The 20,317-nt window shown below is 49.5% G+C and overlaps 1 protein-coding gene across 1 annotated transcript in view; it reads left to right on the plus strand.

The window, feature by feature from the left end:
• EPHX1 (epoxide hydrolase 1) overlaps positions 1-20,317 on the plus strand; it is a 36,389-nt gene that overhangs the window by 7,365 nt on the left and 8,707 nt on the right. The window contains exons 2-3 of the mRNA XM_032137228.3: positions 10,764-10,951; positions 13,786-13,966. Coding sequence (XP_031993119.1) covers positions 10,769-10,951; positions 13,786-13,966 — 364 coding nt within the window. The 5' untranslated portion in view covers positions 10,764-10,768. The remainder of the gene's footprint in view (positions 1-10,763; positions 10,952-13,785; positions 13,967-20,317) is intronic.

Consider the following 20,317-nt stretch of genomic DNA (forward strand, 5'->3'; position numbering starts at 1 on the left):
ATGGCCGGCTAGCACTTTACTGCGATTTTAGGAGCACTTTCTTACAGTGAGGTTCTGACTGCTTGCCTGGGTTGGGGGAGGAGAGTCTTTAGGCAGGTGGTAGACCTGCCCGTTTACTTTGTGTGGCCGGATCTGAGTCTGACCCCATCTTTTTAGACCCCAAATCCTGATATTTGTAGTGTGCCTAGGATACTGGTTCTCCAGTCTTCTTTGGGGTCGGGGGCGTTATAGTGCCTCATGCCACCTACTCAACCCTCTTCCTGCATCTTATGGTCTGTCTCTACCAACTAGGCTAAGTAGGTTATATTTATTATTCCTCAAGGGGAATTCAGCTCTTCTTGTTCAAAAGTTCTGATTAATTTTCTATGCTCTCATTCAAAGGATTTTTAAATTCATTCATTCATTCAACAAATAATTAAGCATCTACTAGAATGCCAGGCACTGGGAGTCCAGATGGGAGCCAAAGCAGACATGGTCAGTGGTCTACAGGAGCTTCCGTCCAGCTGTCAGTCACATAATCACCCTGACAAATGTGAGCTCGACGCAGGCTAGGACTGAGAGATGTGCCTTGCTGGGATAGGTCAGGAGAGGCTACCCAGAAGAGGGACAGTCAGTCTGAAATCTGAAAGGTATCTAGAAGTTAGGGAGGTGGGAAGGGAAGGGAATAGCTTTTCAACAGAGGGATTCGCCCTCATAAAGCCCCACAGTAGGACAGCATGGTGAGCACAAAACTGAAAGATCGGGGGGGCAGCGTGAGATCCCAGCCCTAAAACTCTCACTTAGTTTTCAAGTAAACTATTTCTCCATAATATTGATACCAGTAGCACTCTGAGGGGCTAGGGGAGTGGTCAGATCACACAGGCCTTGAAGGCCACATTAACCCAAGGACAATGGGAAGCTCTTTAAGGGTTTCGCGGGGGATGGGATATACATGACCAGATTTGCATTTCCAGAAGATCACTCTGGCCTGGCTCATGCCTGTAATCCAGCTATTTGGGAGGCTAAAGCAGGAGGATCACTTGAGCCCAGGAGTTTGAGACCAGCCTGGGCAATATAGTGAGAACCTGTCTCTATTAAAAAAAAAAAAGGTTTGTGCGGTGGCTCACACCTGTAATCCCAGCACTTTGGGAGGCAGAGGCGGGCGGATCACAAGGTCAGGAGATTGAGACCATCCTAACCAACATGGTGAAACCCCGTCTCTACTAAAAATACAAAAATTATCTGGACATGGTGGCACGCGCCTGTAGTCCCAGCTACTCAGGAGGCTGAGGCAGGAGAATTGCTTGAACCAGGGTGGAGGTTGCAGTGAGCCGAGATCGCGCCACTGCACTCCAGCCTGGCGACAGAGAGAGACTCCATCTAAAAAAAAAAAATTGTTTTAAAAAGATTGCTGTGGCTTCAGAGTGGCCATTGTGTTGGAAGGGGTAGAGCAGATGTGAGTGGACCGGGCAGGGGCAGTAGTCCAGGGGAGAGCCACAGGAACCTGGGCTGGGTTGGAGATGGATTTGAAATGTGCTTTGGAAGTTCAGCTGCCAGAACTTATTGATATCTGTGGCGGAGTGAAGGAGAGGGGTTTCAAGGACATGGCTTGGGTTTTTGGCTTGGCAGTAGCAGGGCGGGTAGTGTCAGTTACTGAGGGAGGGAACACCAAGAGAAGACAAAGTTTAGGGGGACAGGATCACAGTGCGATTTCAGATGCACTGGAGAAAATTTTGACACAAGGTACTATCTGGGCCCCAGGTGGCTCTGCTCTAATACATTTATAACTCTTTGTCCACACTTAATCACTCTGTCCTACTTAGCTGCGAGGGGGCCAAGAAATGTCAAGTGTTTGGCTGGTCTTCTCCAACTAAAATTAAAAATCCTTTGCTAAGGAAGAAGGAGAGAACATTGCTAGCAGTCTGCCTCAACATCCCAATCTGATGGCATGTTTGCCACAGCCACCAGCTCATCAAGGACAGCTGCGGTGAACCATTGAGTTCTGAGTAATCTCCTGTCCGGGCCACCTTTCTTCACTCAACCACAAAATCCTCACATTCCCAAGTATATTTTCTTTCTTTCTTTTTTTTTTTTTTTTTTTGAGACAGAGTCTTGCTGTGTTCCCCAGGCTGGTGTGCAGTGGCATGATCTTGGCTCACTGCAACCTCCGCCTCCTGGGTTCAAGCAATTCTCCCTGCCTCAGCCTCCTGAGTAGTTGGGATTACAGGCATGCACCACCACGCCTGGCTAATTTTTGTATTTTTAGTAGAGATGGAGTTTCACCATGTTGGCCAGGCTGGTCCTGAACTCCTGACCTCAGGTGATCTGCCCACCTTGGCCTCCAAAGTGCTGGGATTACAAGCATGAGCCACCGTGCCCATCCCCGAGTATATTTTCTTAGCTCACTCTTTTCAGCATGTAATTTACAGATGGGTAATCTGAATTGTAAACACAATTTCTAAGTTAAAACTTCTGGGTCAGCTCATGATGAAGTAGCAATTTATAAAAGAGATAGTATAGTAATAAATGAGACAACTACACTCTGAAATGTGGAATCATCAACTCTTACCCAAAAACACCCTATGAGACTCTTGTGTTTTCTCATTCATGCCATGCGATTCCTCACTTCCATCCCATTCCATCCCACATGCTCTTCTTTCTGCCTGGATTATTGCCATTCCACCATTATTTTTCGCCTGGTAAACTCCTATTCATACTTAAAAACCCTGCTCAATGACCCCTTCTCTGTGAAAACTTTGTGGCAAAACCTAACCACTTCTGCTTGTGAACACTTCTCTTCCATCTGTGTGCATACAGTATGTGTCTATAACTGGAAGGGTGTTCATCTGTTATCCGTTTGTCTGCCCGGCTAAAGTGTGAGCTCCTACAGTTACAGGGTTGTGTGTTAGTCCCAGTGCCTGCACAGTACCCAGCCTGTAGTTACACTCAGTGTTGGCTGGTTCAGCCAGAGGTTGGACCAACCTCTGGTCCAAAAGCATGTTTATACTTGCTTTTCCAAGGCGCCACTCCAAATCTCTTATTTACTTTAAAACTTCTTGGCACTTTAAAAACCACATTCAAATAACAGAAAAAGAGTTCATTTGAACTTTAAGTATCAATCTTAAAATGAATTGTATGTTTTAAAACTTGACTTAGTGACATCACTTAAGAGAATTTTTAAAAAGCAAACTCTTATTTTTACCCCAGTGTAACAGAAATATTAAGTTCCATTAAATTATTAAACTGATCTACCTTTTCTTTTTTTTTTTTGAGATGGAGTCTTGCTCTGTTGCCCAGGCTGGAGTGTAGGGGGGCAATCTCGGCTCACTGCAACCTCTGCTACCCAGGTTCAAGCGATTCTCCTGCCTCAGCCTCCCGAGTAGCTGGGACTGCAAGTGCACACTACCACACCCAGCTAATTTTTGTGTTTTTAGTAGAGACGGGGTTTCACCATGTTGGCCAGGCTGGTCACGAACTCCTGACCTCAAGTGATCCTCTCGCCTTGGCCTCCCAAAGTGCTGGGATTACAGGTGTGAGCCATGACACCCAGCCTGTTTTTCATTTTTTGGTTCTTTTTTTTTTTGAGACAGGTTCTTGCTCTCAGGCTGGAGTGCAGTGATCACAGCTCACTGCAGCCTCAACCACCTGGGCTCAAGCAATCTTCCCACTTCAGCCTCCCGAGTAGCTGGGACCACAGGCATGCACCACCATGCTCAGCTAATTTTTTTTTTATTATTTGTGGAGATGGGGTTTTGCCATGTTGCCTGGGCTGGTCTCAAACTCCTGGGCTCAAGTGATCTGCCTGCGTTGGCCTCCCAAAGTGCTGGGATTACAGGTGATTTACCTTTTAACTGTGCCCAAGAACAAAGCACCTATTTGCTCTCCTGTATTTAAAATTGTCCTTTATACCTCAGACCCAGAAAGATAAACACAAGTAAACTAACAAGTACTCTACTTGTATCATTTGTTGCTTTCTAACAGTTTACATTTAGTCCATCTTTGAAGGGTAAAGACCATTGATTGCGCATTCTTCACCTTGAACTTAGTGGGATTTTCTTCCAAGTTTCACAAATGCATGCCCAAAATTTGACTTCAGTGTAGAATTAGAATTAAAATGTATGCAATCCCATTTCTTACAGTAGGAGCCAACTGTTCATCAAGTTCCCCTCTGAGCTCAGTATCTTGTAGCTAAATGACCACTATCTTCCAGTCACGTTTTTAAAAAAAAATCATGCTGGTTTGCAACAAAAATTGTATTTTCTTTACTAGGCAAGCGAACCATTTTGTTGGGAAGAGTACCTTGGCTTCGAGAAAAAAATGATTTCATTCGGAAAGGCTTCCCCTCGAACCCCGTCCCCCACAAACTCTCTCAGCCCAGTAACTTGTCAGTATTCCGGAAAAGTGCATTACAAAACAAAAACTCTAATCAGATAAAATATATCTCTGGAATTTTGGGGGCAGATCAGTGAAGCTCTGATTTCAGGTGCTAGCAAAATAAAGCAGGCACTCTTATTTTGTATTGTTTACTTCTCAATTTTTCATGGCGTCTCCTAAACTTTGATGTTTTGAAGAAGTTCTAATGTTTGCGACATCAGCAGGAGCTGACCACAGGGAAGAGATAAATATAGCTCTCCTTGGAAAGGTGAAGGCTTAGCCACCAGAATTCTGCCCCTTGATGCTGAGAATGCACCTTCTCCGAACAGATGGAAAAAAGGGGTGGAGATTACCCCAGGGACATATCTTGCAAAACGCTGATACCCGAAGATGTACATAGCCTTGTGCTTTTGGTCATCCTCCCAGATCATGTCCTTGGTGAAGGCACATGGAGAGGAGAGCAGATGCTGCCAGACCACAGTGCCTGACGCCATGCACTCCCTCACGTCCAGCCTGTTTATGTGCACATGGCTGCAGCAGGACCTTGGGGTGTGGGCTAAATAACAGGAACGGGGGCTCCTCTGGGGTCTGTTACAAGGCAGAGATTCTCCACAGTAATTAGGGATTTAGGGGAAGAGGAAGGAACACACATGTTGATAATAAGTAGTTCAACATTATTATCCCCACTTTACAGATGCAGCTATTGAGCTTAGAAAGGTTTCATAATTTGCCCAGAGCCCCTCAACTAGTAAACAGTGGAGCCGAGATTTGAATGACCCAAAGAGGAAAGCAAGCGAGAAGCCCCTTTATTACTTTTTTTTTTTTAAGATGAGGGTCTTGCTATGTTGCCCAGGCTGATACTGAATTCCTGGCCACAAGTGATTCACCACCTTGGCCCCGCAAAGTGCTGGGATTACAGTCATGAGCTACCACACTGGGCCAAAGCCCTCTCAATGTAACCTCCAAGATGTTTTCATTTGTAAAGTCAAAGGTCGTCAGAATTGCTGTTTTGGGGAGAGCCATGGGATGGGGAGTCTCCGGGAAACCCAGGCTGGCTCCTTAAATGGCATCGCCCAAGTTGGCCATCAAGCTTCCCCAGACTCAGTCACTCCTCGGCCCCCTCTTTCCCTGGCTGCAGAGCAGGGGTTTAGACTCGAGGCTGCTGAGTTCCTCTCCAGCTTCGATGCCCAGTGGCAGTGACTTATCAGCTGGCCCACCCAGTGGATGTAGGGGTGATGCAGCCCTGCTCCGTCCTCTTGAGTGCTGGGTGGCCGTGAGAGAGGGAGGCTATGAGAGGGAGGGGAGGGCTCTCATCTGCCTAGTGCTACCCCCTCCCCAGCCCACCCCAGGTCCTCTGCCGCCTTGGGTTCCTGCGTGAACAGTCCTTCTCACTCTGGGCGATGTTCGCTTTCACCAGCCCAACCCCAAGAAGTCCACCCTGGGGAGGACGGAGGGGGTCTCCACGGCTCCACACCCCCATGCTTTGTCAGAGATCTGACCAGGCAGAGTGGTGCCCTCTTGACTGAGCCTCGAGCCTTTGCTTTCCCCTTACTCCAAATAAAGCCGCAGCCCTGGCGAGGGAGCCCGGAGGCCTGAGGACAGCCTGCCGGGTGCCTGGCACTCCCTAGATCCTTCCTGCCTGGGCGGTGGGCATCTGCACTTCTCCCTGCCTCGAGCTGCAGAATGTGTGGGCAGGGTCAGGCAGATAGGGAGTGGGTGCCTGGACTCATTGGTCAGACTCTAAGACGCCCCGCCCCCCGCCGCCCCCGCAGCCCTTCCCAGGACTGGCTGACCCACCAGGAAGGGGAGGGTGTTGTTTCTTATTACATTTCTTGAGAAAAGCTGTGCAGGCCTGGGAGACGTCTGTGGTTCCCATGCAGTCGTGGCTGGTCTGTGCTCTAGGAGTCCCTTCTGGCCTGAAGACTCGAGGCTGCAAACAGGTGCTGAGAGGGAACAAGAAGGGGAGGTGGGGTGCAACACACCCAGTGACAGACCAGGAGTGACTGCTGTGGCCGCAGATTCTAATCCTCACAACTGCAGTGTGATTTAGGGTAAGGCCCTTGCCTACTCTGATTCTTGCCTTAAATAACTGAAAAGGAAAGTCAAGTTTGATGAATTGTGGCTCTTTAGTGGGTGGATTTGCATGTACCATGGATTACATGTACCAGGGTCTAGGAAGTGCCAAGCGCCCAGCAGGCTGCCATCAGGCCTCTGAGCTCCTTCACCAGGCGGCTTTATTTGGAGTAAGGGGAAAGCAAAGGTTTGAGGCTCAGTCAAGGGGGCGCCACTCCGCCTGGCCAGCTCTCCGACAAAGCAGATGGCGGGTGTCGAGCCGTGGTGACCCCCTCCGTCCTCCCCAGGGGGGCGCTCCTTGGGGTTGGGCTGGTGAAAGTGAATATTGCCTGCAGCAAGGAGGACTGTTCACGTGGGAACGCAAGGCGGCAGCAGGGTTGAAAACTCATCCACACACAGTCAACACCTGCTGCTCATCCACACACAGTCAACACCTGCTGTCACACCAGGCTAATCAAGAACACCTTTCTTTGGTGCATTAACTACCTGCTATTAAATAAAGGGCTGTTACTAGGTGGCAAAGTAACACACTGCAGTATAGCCTATTTGTAATCTGAGATCAGTGGCTGTAAGGCACCATCCTTGAGCCAAGTACTAATATTCTTTTTATCTTAATTAGAATGCAAGAGATCGTGTTTTTAAAATTCTCTTTGAATCTGTCACTTTGCCCTCCTCTTCCTGGGTGATACCCCTGGTAGTGCTGGTGGGGGCCATCGTAATGCCCCTTGTCTCAGATTCCCTTCTTTTAGATGGGACTCGAGCACTGATCATTTCAGCCCTGTATCTCTCAGGTCAACGTGGTTCAGTTTGCTGTGCAAAGTCCGGGGGGATAACCACGCCGTGCACACATGAGATTGGCTGAGTTGGCAGGACTGTGCAATTGTCAAAAGGCCGTGGGGAGTGGGGGCCAGTGCTTGCAGCCTGCCCTGCCTCTCTCACAGGCCCCTAGAGCGTCGCCAGGTGCAGAGCTCCACAGCTCTCTTTCCCAAGGAGTGATCAGAGGGTGAGAACGTGGAGCCTGGCGGACAGGTGAAAGCACTGGGATCTTTCTGCCCAGAAAGGGGAAAGTTGCACATTTATATCCTAGAGGGAAGCGACAGCGGTGCTCCTCCCTGTGCTGAGGTACAGGTAAGGAGGGTGGTTTGTAAAGTTCACTGGGGAGGGGGATCCCTCTTTATTGTTCGTTATGCTCGCAGCCTCCTTGACAACATCATGCAAAATGTGTCTTACTAGCTTCTAGTGCATATGCAGTTGGCACAAATATTGGTGGAGCTCCTCGCTGTGCTGGGCCAGTGACCAGTGCTGGGCACTGGGGGTCAAGGCAGTGGCCAGGACAGGCACAGCCCTGCCTTCCCAAGCTATGGTTTATTGTGGTGGGATCTGCCTGCCCGGTGAAGTGTGTTCAGCTGCTCCTGTTGCTGGGGGAAGCTCTGCTCTCTGCCTTCTGCTGCCTCCCACACGCTCCCATGTGTCTCCCAGTCCCTAACCCCTAGTCCTGCTTTCAATACCGCAGGGGCTTGTAGCTGACATTTCTCCATCTTCTTAAAGGGCAGGATTTCCTGGCAGAGACATAACGTCTTTCTGGAAATGAAAGAAGCTGATGCATGTTTTTTCTTTTCTGAATTCCTTAAATAAGAGGAGCTCATTTCCAGCTATTCCTTGCCTTGTTTTTATTGTGGGAGTGTGGTCCCAGCTGCCCATCTGATCAGCTGACATAGGGTCCTTGGGGCCCAGGCACTGTTGCTGTTTGGGATTGAAAGATGAAAGCCACAGGGCCAGGCATGGCAGCTCGTGCCTGTAATCCCATCACTTTGGGAAGCTGAGGTGGGCGGATCACTGGAGGTCAGGAGTTTGACACCAGCCTGGCCAACATGGTGAAACCCCGTCTCTACTAAAAATACAAAAATTAGCAAGAGGTGGTGGTATGCACCTGTAATCACAGCAACTCAGGAGTCTGAGGCAGGAGAATCTCTTGAACCCAGGGACAGAAGTTGCAGTGAGCCAAGATCACACCACTGCACTCTTTGAGACTCTGTCTCACCAAAAAAAAAAAAAAAAAAAGGAAAGCAATGGCCTGGCTTGGCTGGAGATGGAACATGCATCAACGTGTCCCACGTGTCTCCAGCAGGGATAGCGAAGGCCTGCCCTCTGGCACATGGTAGACTGAGTAAATGTTGATCAGTGAGAACTTGAGGCACTTTAGAGTTTCACAATCCAGAGAGGGAGATAGATTGGAAGTTCAAGGGTGGACACCTGGGCATGATTCCCAGGATGAAGGCTGCAGTCGGTTCTAAGAAGTATGCTGGTGACTATGAGAGAAGAGGTTGTGGGTTTCCTCTCTTGAAAGCTGTCTCGATAATCACATGTGGGGTGATAAGGGCTCTGGTCCAGGGGATGGGGCGAGGCACACAGGGGGCTGAATCTGATGGCATGAGGACTTGGTGATGGGCTGTGGGGGAAGAATTGGAGATGACTCTAGGGCCTGAGGGTGGGAAGCTGGGAGTTCACTAGGATCACTGATAGAAACGGGGAGGTGGGTGGGTGCCAAGCTGATTTTCCTGATTAGATTTCCTACAGAACTGCAGGAATAAGGCAAGAGCCATCGCCCTGGGTGGATTTCTGTTTGGAGCTCTATCGCTGGACCACTGTGGACAAGTATTTCTTAGAACGACCCCCAGTAGCCCAACTCTAGGTTTAGAGGGGCAGCTCTTGACAGGAGCAAACACCAGGGCCTCTGCAGCCCCCTAGCAGAGTCCCAAACATCTGACGTGTAGCCAATGGAGGACACGCAAGTGGTGGGGTTCCCAGCAGGGACCACCTCCTGCCTTGGGTTTCCAAGACAGTCAGGGGCGCTGTTGGGGAGTGGTCTGCAGGGGCCTTGTCAAAACTCGATGCTTTCTTCTCCGTCTGGGTCCTAACTGCACTGCATCCAGAGAACCTCCTCTGACTCAGGCAGAAGGACGGCCCGCATATTCATGCAGGTTACTCTGAACAAGAACAGTCTGTGGGTTACTTCCCTAGGAACGAGGAAGATGAGGAGCTAGATAACAATGCTGGGCTGGTATCTGCCTGATAGTGCTTTGCCAAGACTACGGTTTCTTCCTCTTCTGATCAAAAAAGACACAGGAGTCAGAAAATGGGGATTAAAAGACAACTGAGTTGATGTGAAATGTAATAGGCAACTCTATGCACACAGAAAGTAGATTAGAGGCTGCTTAGGACCTAACGTGGGGGAGGGGGGGCAGTAGGGGAGCGACAGCTGAAGGGTATGGAGTTTCTCCGTGCTGATGAAAATGTTCTACAGTTGACTGGCTATGGCTGCACATGTCTGTGAATATCCTAAAAACCATTGGAGGGTTCACTTTAAATGGGCGAATTGTATGGTATATGAATTATGTTTAAATAAAGCTCTTACACACACAGCTAAGCTGTGTGGCCATGGCTGGGCTTCCTAGCAGTGTCCCCCAACCCCAAATTGAACTTACTCTCCCAGCACATGGGCCTCCCCATTACCCCCCTGTCTGCCCTGAGGATAAGCCCCTCTCCAAGAGGGACAGAGCAGGGGCTGTGGGCCACCACTCAGGAAAGGTGCTCCTCTCCCCTGGGGGAGGGAGCCCAGAGGTCGTGGACAGAAGCCTTCTCAGACATGCAAAAAAACATGAGGCCTTCGGGCGCGGTGGCTCACGCCTGTAATCCCAGCACTTTGGGAGGCCAAGGCGGGTGTATCACGAGGTCAAGAGATCGAGACCATCCTGGCCAACATGGTGAAACCCCATCTCTACTAAAAATACAAAAATTAGCTGGGTGTGGTAGCAGGCCCCTGTAGTCCCAGCTACTCGGGAGGCTGAGGCAGGAGAATGGTGTGAACCTGGGAGGCAGAGGTTGCAGTGAGTCGAGATTGTGCCACTGCACTCCAGCCTGGTGACAGAGTGAGACTCCATCTCAAAAAAAAAAAAAAAAAAAAAAACATGAGGCCTCAGAAATGTAGCTCCCAAAACCCCCTACCCAGGGCTGTGCAGAAGCCAACCCAGGTTCCTATTTTCCCAGGATGATGAACAGTTTTCAAAGCTTAGTAGGATTGTGGGTGATTTTGTCTCATTGTCTGTTGTTTTTCCAGTTTTCTATATCATATATATATAATATTTATACTATATATAATATGTATATAGTGTGTGTATATATATATATATAATATGTATATATTAGGTCAAGTGTAAATAAAATCAGGGACAGGGTTGGAGCGCAGCAGGAAAGAGCCTGCTGGGGATGGGAGTCTCTGGGCTGTCAGGGCTGGGCTGGGCGGGCTCCGTGGTTAATAGCTTCCCCTCATCTTGCAGGAGCCATGTGGCTAGAAATCTTCCTCACTTCAGTGCTGGGCTTTGCCATCTACTGGTTCATCTCCCGGGACAAAGAGGAAACTTTGCCACTTGAAGATGGGTGGTGGGGGCCGGGCACGAGGTTCGCAGCCAGGGAAGACAACAGCATCCGCCCTTTCAAGGTGGAAACGTCAGATGAGGAGATCCACGTAAGGCACCTTGGGCCAGGCCGGGCTGGGCAGTGGAGAGGGTGGTGTCTGGAAGACAAGGGTTGGGTCTTAGGCCAGATGTGAGAGGGGACAGGGGCTTGGGAATGGTCCATCCTACTTGGGAGTGTGTTTCAGTCTGCTTTTCCTCTGCTGGGCAGGTGCAGCTTGCTTTGGAGAGGGATGTCCAGCCCTCCCACTTTGTCTCTTCTCCTTTCCCTACCCAAGGCCCAGCAGTGCTCAGGCAGGAGATGGGGTGCCAGCAGACCCAGTTACCTGCATCAAAGGTCACAGAAAGCAGCCGTCATCACCTCCTCTATGCCCTGCCTGAAGCCTTGGGAGTGAGGTTGTGGGAGAAAGTGAGCAGGTTCCCGTCAGAGACCCAGGAAGCACTGAGAAGGCTGGGATGCTGCTGGTTAGGCACCGGCTGTGTGTCACATTCCTGGTCACATTCAGTCCCTGCGGTGATCCCGCGGGGTGAGGACTGTTGTTCCCAAACTGCAGATGCAGAAGCTGAAGCTCAGGGGCATAAAGCAACTCGTTCAGGGCGGCCTAGCTACCATGCGGAAGGATTTGAAGTCCAATCTAATCCTGAAGCCGCTGCCCCTCCTCTGCACAGGGATAGAGTCAGGAAGGAGGTGACTGGGCAGGTGGGGTGACCTGAGAATGCATTCTCGGGGAGGAGCAAGGCTCGAGTGGGGGACAGGACAGTAGGCAGGCCTGGCATGGCCCTGCCAATCCTTTCTTTCATTCTGTGGGTTTTGAGCACCTACTGTGTGCAGGCCCAGTGAGTGCTTGGGAGAAGAGAGAGCCCCTTCCATCCTACAGCATACAGTCCAGCGAATGAGAAAAGGAATGTGCACAAAGAACAGTAGACTAAAAGATGAATAAGGATAGGCTGGGTGCGGTGGCTCACGCCCGTAATCCCAGCACTTTAGGAGGCCCAGGCGGCGGATCACTTGAGGTCAAGAGTTCAAGACCAGCCTGGCCAACATCGTGAAACCCCGTCTCTACTAAAAATACAAAAAAATTAGCCAGGCATAGTGGCGGGCACCTATAATAATCCCAGCTACTCGGGAGGCTGAGGCAGGAGAATCCCTTGAACCCAGGAGGCAGAGGCTGCAGTGAGCCAAGATCACACCACTGCACTCCAGCCTGGGCAACGAGAGTGAAATGCCATCTCAAAAAAAGAAAAAGATGGATAAGGATAAATGTCACAAAAAGCATGGATAAAAAGTCATGAGGGTTCCAAGGCAGAAGGGATTTAAAAGCAGAAGCTGGGCTAAACCCAAGAGCAACCAGCCTGAGGCTCCCTGGGTAGGACTTGCTTGCTGCAGCCTTGCTATTTAGGGCCAAGGCTGAGCCCTGAGGAAAGCTCCTTTAGGGAATTAGACTCCTAAGGGAGTCTGAGATTTCCAAAATCTGTTTGGGGGTGACTGAAACACTTGGGAAGAAGCCTGGGAATGGTGACACTTGAGAGGCTCCCTAAGCTGACATGAACTTCCTCCCTCTGGGGGTGGCCTTTTAGCCTAATACATGCCCATGAGACTTGCACCCTCTCTCCTGGTCTGTAAACTTTTTATTTTTTTGGAGACAGGGTCCTGCTCTGTCACCAGGCTGGGGTGCAGTGGTGTGATCTTGGCTCACTGCAACCTCCGCCTCCTGGGTTCAAGCGAGTCTCCTGCCTCAGCCTCCCAAGTAGCTGGAATTACAGGCACCTGTCACCATGCCCAGCTAATTTTTGTATTTTTAGTAGAGATGGGGTTTCGCCATGTTGGCCAGGCTGGTCTCGAACTCCTGACTTCAAGTGATCCACCTGCCTCAGCCCCCCAAAGCACTGGGATTACAGGTGTGAACCACCATGCTGGGCCTGGTCTGTAATTTTTATCCCAACTGAGTTATAATGTATCATTCAATGTTGTATAGCAGGGGTCAGGAAACCATGGCCCATAGACCAAATGTAGCCTGCTACCTGTCTTTAGTGCTACCTGTCTTTAGTGCCAAGAATAGTGTTTACCTCTTTAAATAGTTAGGGGGAAAAAAATCAAAAGAATAATAATAGTTTGTGACATGTGAAAATTATATAGCAGTCAGATTTCAGTGTCCATAAATAAACTTTTATTGGAACACAGCCACCCCCATTCATCTGTGCATTGGCTGTGGCTGTTTTCACACTACGAAGACAGAGTGGAGTCACTGCAGCCTGCAAAGCCTAGAATATTTACTATCTGGCCCTTTACAGAAAAAGTTTGCCGACTCCCGCTGTAGAGACGCCTGGGTAAATTAAAGATGAGTATTGTGTGTACACTTAAAGAGTAAAAGATGGGCTGGGTGCAGTGGCTTACACCTGTAATCCCACCACTTTGAGAGGCCAAGGCAGACAGATCACGTGAAGCCAGGAGTTCAAGACCAGTCTGGCCAGCATGGCAAAACCCCGTCTCTACTAAAAATGCAAAAATTAGCCGGACGTGGTGGCTCACACCTGTAATCCCAGCTACTCTGGGAGCTGAGGCATGACTTGCTTGAACCTGGGAGGTAGGGGTTGCAGTGGGCCGAGATCACGCCACTGCCCTCCAGCCTGGGCAACAGAGTGAGACCCTATCTCAAAAAAAAAAAAAAAAGAAAAAAAAAAGAAATGCAGAGTCTACAGTGAAGAAGGAAGAAGTGAAGAACACATCCGCTTTGGGAGTAGCCAGTGATGTGGGAAACTGCCTTGCCACTACCAGAGTGCAGTGTCTTGTGGCTGCAGGGTTTGCTGTGTTTTCTGGAAACAGACTTTGTTCTTGTGCTCTGTCCTACCCATCCCTCTCAACTTGGGGTCCTGCATTTTGCTCCAGGACTTACACCAGAGGATCGATAAGTTTCGTTTCACCCCACCTTTGGAGGACAGCTGCTTCCACTATGGCTTCAACTCCAACTACCTGAAGAAAGTCGTCTCCTACTGGAGGAATGAATTTGACTGGAAGAAGCAGGTGGAGATTCTCAACAGATACCCTCACTTCAAGACTAAGATTGAAGGTATGTTTGCAAAATGCCAGCCAGAGAGGGATGTATGTCATGAGAACAGCCTTCTTCCACAATGTGACTTAGAGTCAGATAAAGTTGGAGAGATTCAGAACCCAATTATAGGTCACTGAGATGTGCTTATAAGTTGTAACCTTACTAAATGCAAAAATATTGCAGTCACAACAAATCTGTCCATCTTTAGAGCTAGGCAGGAACACATACATGCAATTTAAAACCCAAAGAAATGCACCATCCAGTCCAATGATGTGGCAATCTTTGAGAGGAAGGATGGAGATGAGATTTAGACCCAGGCCAGGTGGGGTGGCTCACACCTGTAATCCCAGCACTTTGGGAGGCTGAGGCAGGTGGATCACGAGGTCAAGAGTTCAAGACCAGCCTGGCCAAGATGGTGAAATCCCATCTCTACTAGAAATACAAAAAATCGCCAGGTGTGGTGGCAGGCAGCTGTAATCCCAGCTACTCTGGAGGCTGAAGCAGAGAATTGCTTGAAGCCAGGAGGCGGAGGTTGCAGTGAGCTAAGATCGCACCACTGCACTCCAGCCTGGGCTCCATCTCAAAAAAGAAAAGACTCTGCTCTCAATTCTTTTGGATCTATACCCAGCAGTGGGCTTGCTGGATCATACGGTAATTCTGTGTTTAATTTTCTGAGGAACCGCCATACTATGTTCCGTAGCAGCTGTACCATTTTACTTTCCCAGCCAACAATGCCTCAGAATCCCGATTTCTCCAAATCCTTGCCAATATTTTTTTCCTTTCTTTTTTTCAGTAATGGTCATCCTAATGGGTATGAAATGGTATCACATTGTGGTTTTGAGTTGCATTTTCCTAATGATTACTGATGTTGAGCATTTTTTATGTGGTACTTATTGGATTCTTTGTAATTTCTCTGAAGAAATGTCTGTACATGTCTTTTGTCCATTTTTGGGGTGTTTTCTTAGGGTTTAGGAGTTTCTATGTATTCTGCATAAAATCTCTTATATGATATTTGCAAATGTTTTCTCCCACTCTGTGGGTTGCCATGCAATTAATCTTTTTCAGAGACAAGGTCTTGCTGTGTTGCTCAGGCTGGAGTGCAGCGGCTATTCACAGGCGTGATCATGGCTCACCACAGCCTCGAACTCCTGGGCTCAAGCAATCCTCTTGCCTCAGGCCTCCTGAATAGCGGGTACTATAGGCAAGCACCACTGTGCCCAGCTTGTTAATTTTTTATATTCAGGAAATTTTACATGTTAGGAATCTTATTTTTAATGTTTAAGATAATTTGGCCTTTTCAAGGAACAGTGAAGATTTTAATTTGTTAAAATGTTAGGAATTGCTTAAAGTATATGAAAGACATGTTGGTCAGTCAGATAAACTAAAGTTCCTAAAAAAAAGGAAATTGAAATTATACAGTGTTAACTGGGTGTGGTGGCATGCACCTGTAGTCCCAGCTACTCAGGAGGCTGAGGCAGGAGGATTGCTTGAGCCCAGGAATTCAAGGCTGCAGTGAGCTACGAGGACACCACTGCACTGGGTGACAGATCAAGACCCCATCTCTTAAAAAGAGAGAGAGAGGCTGGGCACGGTGGTGCACGCCTGTAATCCCAGCACTTTGGGAGGCTGAGGCAGGTGGATCACGAGGTCAGGAGATTGAGACCATCCTAGCTAACACGGTGAAACCCTGTCTCTACTAAAAATACAAAAAATTAGCCAGGTGTGGTGGCGGGCGTCTGTAGTCCCAGCTACTCTGGAGGCTGAGGCAGGAGAATGGTGTGAACCCGGGAGGCGGAGCTTGCAGTGAGTCGAGATCACACCACTGCACTCCAGCCTGGGCAACAGAGCGAGACTCTGTCTTAAAAAAAAAAAAAAAAAAGAGAGCCGGGTGCAGTGGCTCACGCCTGTAATCCTAGCACTGTGGGAGGCCGAGGCTGGTGGATCCCAAGGTCAAGAGATCGAGACCATCCTGGCCAACATGGTGAAACCCCGTCTCTACTAAAAATACAAAAATTAGCTGGGCGTGGTGGCACGTGCCTGTAGGCCCAGCTACTTGGGAGGCTGAGGCAAAAGAATTGCTTGAAACAGGGAGGTGGAGGTTGCAGTGAGCCGAGATCACGCCACTGCACTCTAGCCTGGCGACAGAGCAAGACTCCATCTCAATAAAAAAAGGGAGAAAGGAAGGATGGATGGAAACCTCGACTTGGAGGTGCCAGGGCAGGAAACATCCTTGTTCTGATGCAAGCAGGCCAGGCCCGAGGGAGAATGAGCCAGAGAAAAGCTAAGTCAAATCCCAGTGGTGTGTGTCCTGGAACTAGAGCCCTTCCTGGAGCTCAGCCAAGAACATTAAAAAAAAAAAAAAAATCTGGAATGATTTTTTGGATCAAATTTGGACTCCTCTTGAGTGTTGATGTATTCTTTGCAGGATTTTGATATCTTCTGTTATGAGCCTAACAAGAGGACCCAAGCCACTTAATCCCAGCCAAACTGCTGTATGCAATTACCATAGGTTCCTGTTTGGATTCCTGGCACGAAATTGCCAGGCTTCCTTCAGTTTGACTTGGATCCCTGTGTTGTCCCAGCTCTTCAGCGTCCATCCAGCAGAAATTAATGGGGCGCCTGCTGTACCCAGGCATTCTGCTGGGGCTGAGGACGCATAGAGAGGACAGGGTCCCTCCTTCACAGCTCATAGGCTCTTCAGGGGCAATTACAGCACATAGTGGTGGTGTTCGGAAGGAGGAGGCTCTGGGAGCTTCATGAGCCCCACAATCTTCCTTTGAATGTGAGGGAAGGCTTCCTGGAGGAGGTGGCATCTAAGCTGAAATGAGTGGGACTTTGCCAGGTGTGTGGGGAAGATGGTCCAAGAAAGGGGAACAGCATGTTCAAAGGCCCAGAGGCAGGAGGCAGTAAAGGGCCCTTTCCATCCTGGCAGCTGCCAGCCTTACCCCACTGGACCCTTTCAGGGTTCCTCATGCGACTGGGTTTGTTTTAGAGACAGGGTCTCACTCTGGCACCCAGGCTGGAGTGCAGTGGTGTGATCACAGTTCACTGCAGCCTCAACCTCCTGAGCTCAAGTGATCCTCCCACCTCAGCCTGCCAAGTAGCTGGGACCACAGGGATGCACCACCACACTAGGCTTTTTTTTTTTTTTCTTGGGACGGAGTCTCGCTCTGTCACCCAGGCTGGAGTGCAGTGGCGCGATCTCGGCTCACTGCAAGCTCCGCCTCCCGGGTTCACGCCATTCTCCTGCCTCAGCCTCCTGAGTAGCTGGGACTACAGGCGCCCACAGCCATGCCCAGCTAATTTTTTGTATTTTTAGTAGAGACGGGGTTTCACCATGTTAGCCAGGATGGTCTTGATCGCCTGACCTCGTGATCCACCTGCCTCAGCCTCCCAAAGTGCTGGGATTACAGGTGTGAGCCACTGCGCCAGGCCTTTTTTTTTTTTTTACATTTTTAGTAGAGACAAGGTCTCACCATGTCACCCAGGCTGATCGCAAACTCCTGGGCTCATGCAATTCTCCCACCTTGGCCTCCCAAAGTATCAGGATTACAGGTGTGAGCCACGACACCCGGCTGACATTGGGTGTTTACGGTACAAAAGCTCCCTCAGGTACAACGGCTCCAAAGGAGCCAGTTTCCAGCATTGAATTCATCGTGGACTTACCCATGTGTGGTTCTGGCACCCTGCCCGGGGCTGGAGGCCTGTTCTTGGCCTTGGTCCTTGCGGTTTGGAGTCCCTCCGCTGGGCCTGGGTTCTTGCATTCTCTGCCCATCCCCAACAGCGCTGAACGGGCAGCCTCTGGTCTGTGGGCCCAGCAAACCTTCAATATCTCCCAGAATCTTGTCCTGGGCCCCCAGGCTGGGGTTGGTCCAAGTCCTCCTCCCTCTTCTCTCTCACAGTGGACCTTTTCAGGGTCCTCTCTGTCACTGCACTGACCCCTGCACTGCTGGCTGCTCACAGCCCAGCCTCCAACCCCCACCCCAGTGTTCTGTCCTCATCCACACTGGCCTCGCTGTTCAGCCTCCCTGTCCCTGCCACTTCTCTCCTCATTCTATCCTGAGCTTTCAGACCTATCCCACATCTTGGGCCTCCCACCGCAGGCGACCAGGCGCTGTCCTCAGAGTCTGAGAGCTTACAAGGGCATCAGAGACCTCTGGGTAAGCCCAACCCCATCACATCCAGGGAGAAGGGAACTGCCTGGGGCACCAGGTCTCCACCTGCCTGTCCCTTTTTCCTTTACCCTTGGCCCTGGCACCCAATACCCCACCCCCTCTCCTCATCCCCTCCAAGCCCAGCACTGCCATCCTGAGCCCTCCTCAGCTCTGGGATGCTAACCCAGCAGCCCTGTCATGGAGCATCCTGTAGATGCCACGGACCTATAGGGAAAGTCAGAACAGTATTTCCTCCCACAAAGGGAAACAGGGACCCATGAGGCAAACTATGAGCTATGGGCTTTTTAAAAATGTCTTGCTGGGTGTGGTGGCTCACACCTGTAATCTCAGCACTTTGGGAGGCCAAGGCAGCCAGATCACCTGACGACTGGAGTTCTAGACCAACCTGGCCAACCTGGTGAAACCCCGTCTCTACTAAAAATACGAAAATTAGCCGGGTGTAGTGGTGCACACCTGTAGTCCCAGCTACTCAGGATGCTGAGGCAGGAGAATAGCTTGAACCAGGGAGACAGAGATTGCATGGAGCTGAGATCGTACCATTGCACCCCAGCCTCGGCAACAAGAGCGAAACTCCATCTCAAAAAAAAAAAAAAAAAAAATTGTCTTGACCAGGCTTGGTGGCTCATGCCTGTAATCCCAACACTTTGGGAGGCTGAGGCAGGAGGAAGCCAGGGATTTGAGGCTGGCCTGGGCAACTTAGCGTGACTCTGGCTCCATTTTTTAAAAGTCTTAATTTTTTAAATTCAAATATTTAGGCCAGGCGCGGTGGCTCACGCCTGTCATCCCGGCACTTTGGGAGGCTGAGGCGGGCGGATCACGAGATCAGGAGATCGAGACCATCCTGGCTAACACAGTGAAACCCTGTCTCTACTAAAAATACAAAAAATTAGCTGGGCGTGGTGGTGGGCGCCTGTAGTCCCAGCTACTCGAGAAGCTGGGGCAGGAGAATGGCGTGAACCTGGGAGGTGGAGCTTGCAGTGAGCCAAGATAGCACCACTGCACTCCTGCCTGGGCAAAAGAGCAAGACTCCGTCTCAAAAAAAAAAAAAAAAATTCAAATATTTAAAACGGAAAAAGCACAGAAGGGAATATAGTGAGAAGCAGCTCCTTCTTGCCCCTGTGCTGGCCAGAGGCAGCTGTGTTTTACTCGTGCGTCCTGGGAGAGCCTGTGCATCCACAAGCATGGATGTGTATTTTTTCTCTAATTTAAAACTCAAATAACAATGTGGTAGAATTTGAATTAAAAAGAATCTCACATCATGCAGTATGTTCCAAGGGAGATAAGATCACCTACTAAAATAAACTTTAGAATAGGAGTAAATGTGGCAACATAGAAGGACACCCAGGATACATTGTTAAGTAAAAACAAAAAAAGATTCTAAAATAGAATGTATGTATGGTTCTCTTTTTGTTAAAAGTTATGTTCTCTAAGTCTTTTTAAAAAGCTTGAACTGTCACAGCCAAGAAGGGTCTAAAGAGACATGACTGCTCAGTGGCGTGTGAGTCCCGGCTGGGATCCTGGAACAGAAAATGGACATTAGGGGAAAAACTAAGGAAAACTGGCTAATATTTTGTTGTGTGTAGATACCAGTATTATCCAGGTTTTAAAAAGGAGAAAATCCTGGCCGGGTGTGGTGGCTCACACCAGTAATCCCAACACTTTGAGAAGCCAAGATGGGAGGATGGCTTGAGCCCAGGAGTTTGAGACCAGCCTGGGCAACATAGCGAGACCCCTTCTCTACAAAAAAAATAACAAAAATAGGCTAGACATGGTGTTGCCCACCTGTAGTCCCAGCTACTTGAGAAGCTGAGGTGGGAGGATCGCTTGAGCCCGGGAGGTTGAGGCTGCAGTGAGCCGTGATTGTGCCACTGCACTTCTGCCTGGGCAACACAGTGAGACCTCATCTCTAAAAGAAGAAAAAAAAAAGGAAATCCTGCAACGTGTGACAACATGAATAAACTCTGAGGAAATAATGCTAAGTGAAATAAGCCAGGGACAGGACAAATACCGCATGATTCCACCTATAGGAGGAATCTGAAATAGTCAAACTCAGCAGAAGCAGAGAGTAGAAGGGTGGTTGTCAGGGGCTGGGGAATAGGGGAAACGGCGTTGCTGATCGTTGCTGTGTAAAGTTTGAGTCCTGCCAGCCGAATACATCCTAGAGATGGGCTGTACAGCAGAGCACCGTCAGTGT

The sequence above is a fragment of the Hylobates moloch genome, unplaced genomic scaffold (assembly GCF_009828535.3).
Source record: "Hylobates moloch isolate HMO894 unplaced genomic scaffold, HMol_V3 SCAFFOLD_18, whole genome shotgun sequence".
Classification (NCBI taxonomy): domain Eukaryota; kingdom Metazoa; phylum Chordata; class Mammalia; order Primates; family Hylobatidae; genus Hylobates; species Hylobates moloch.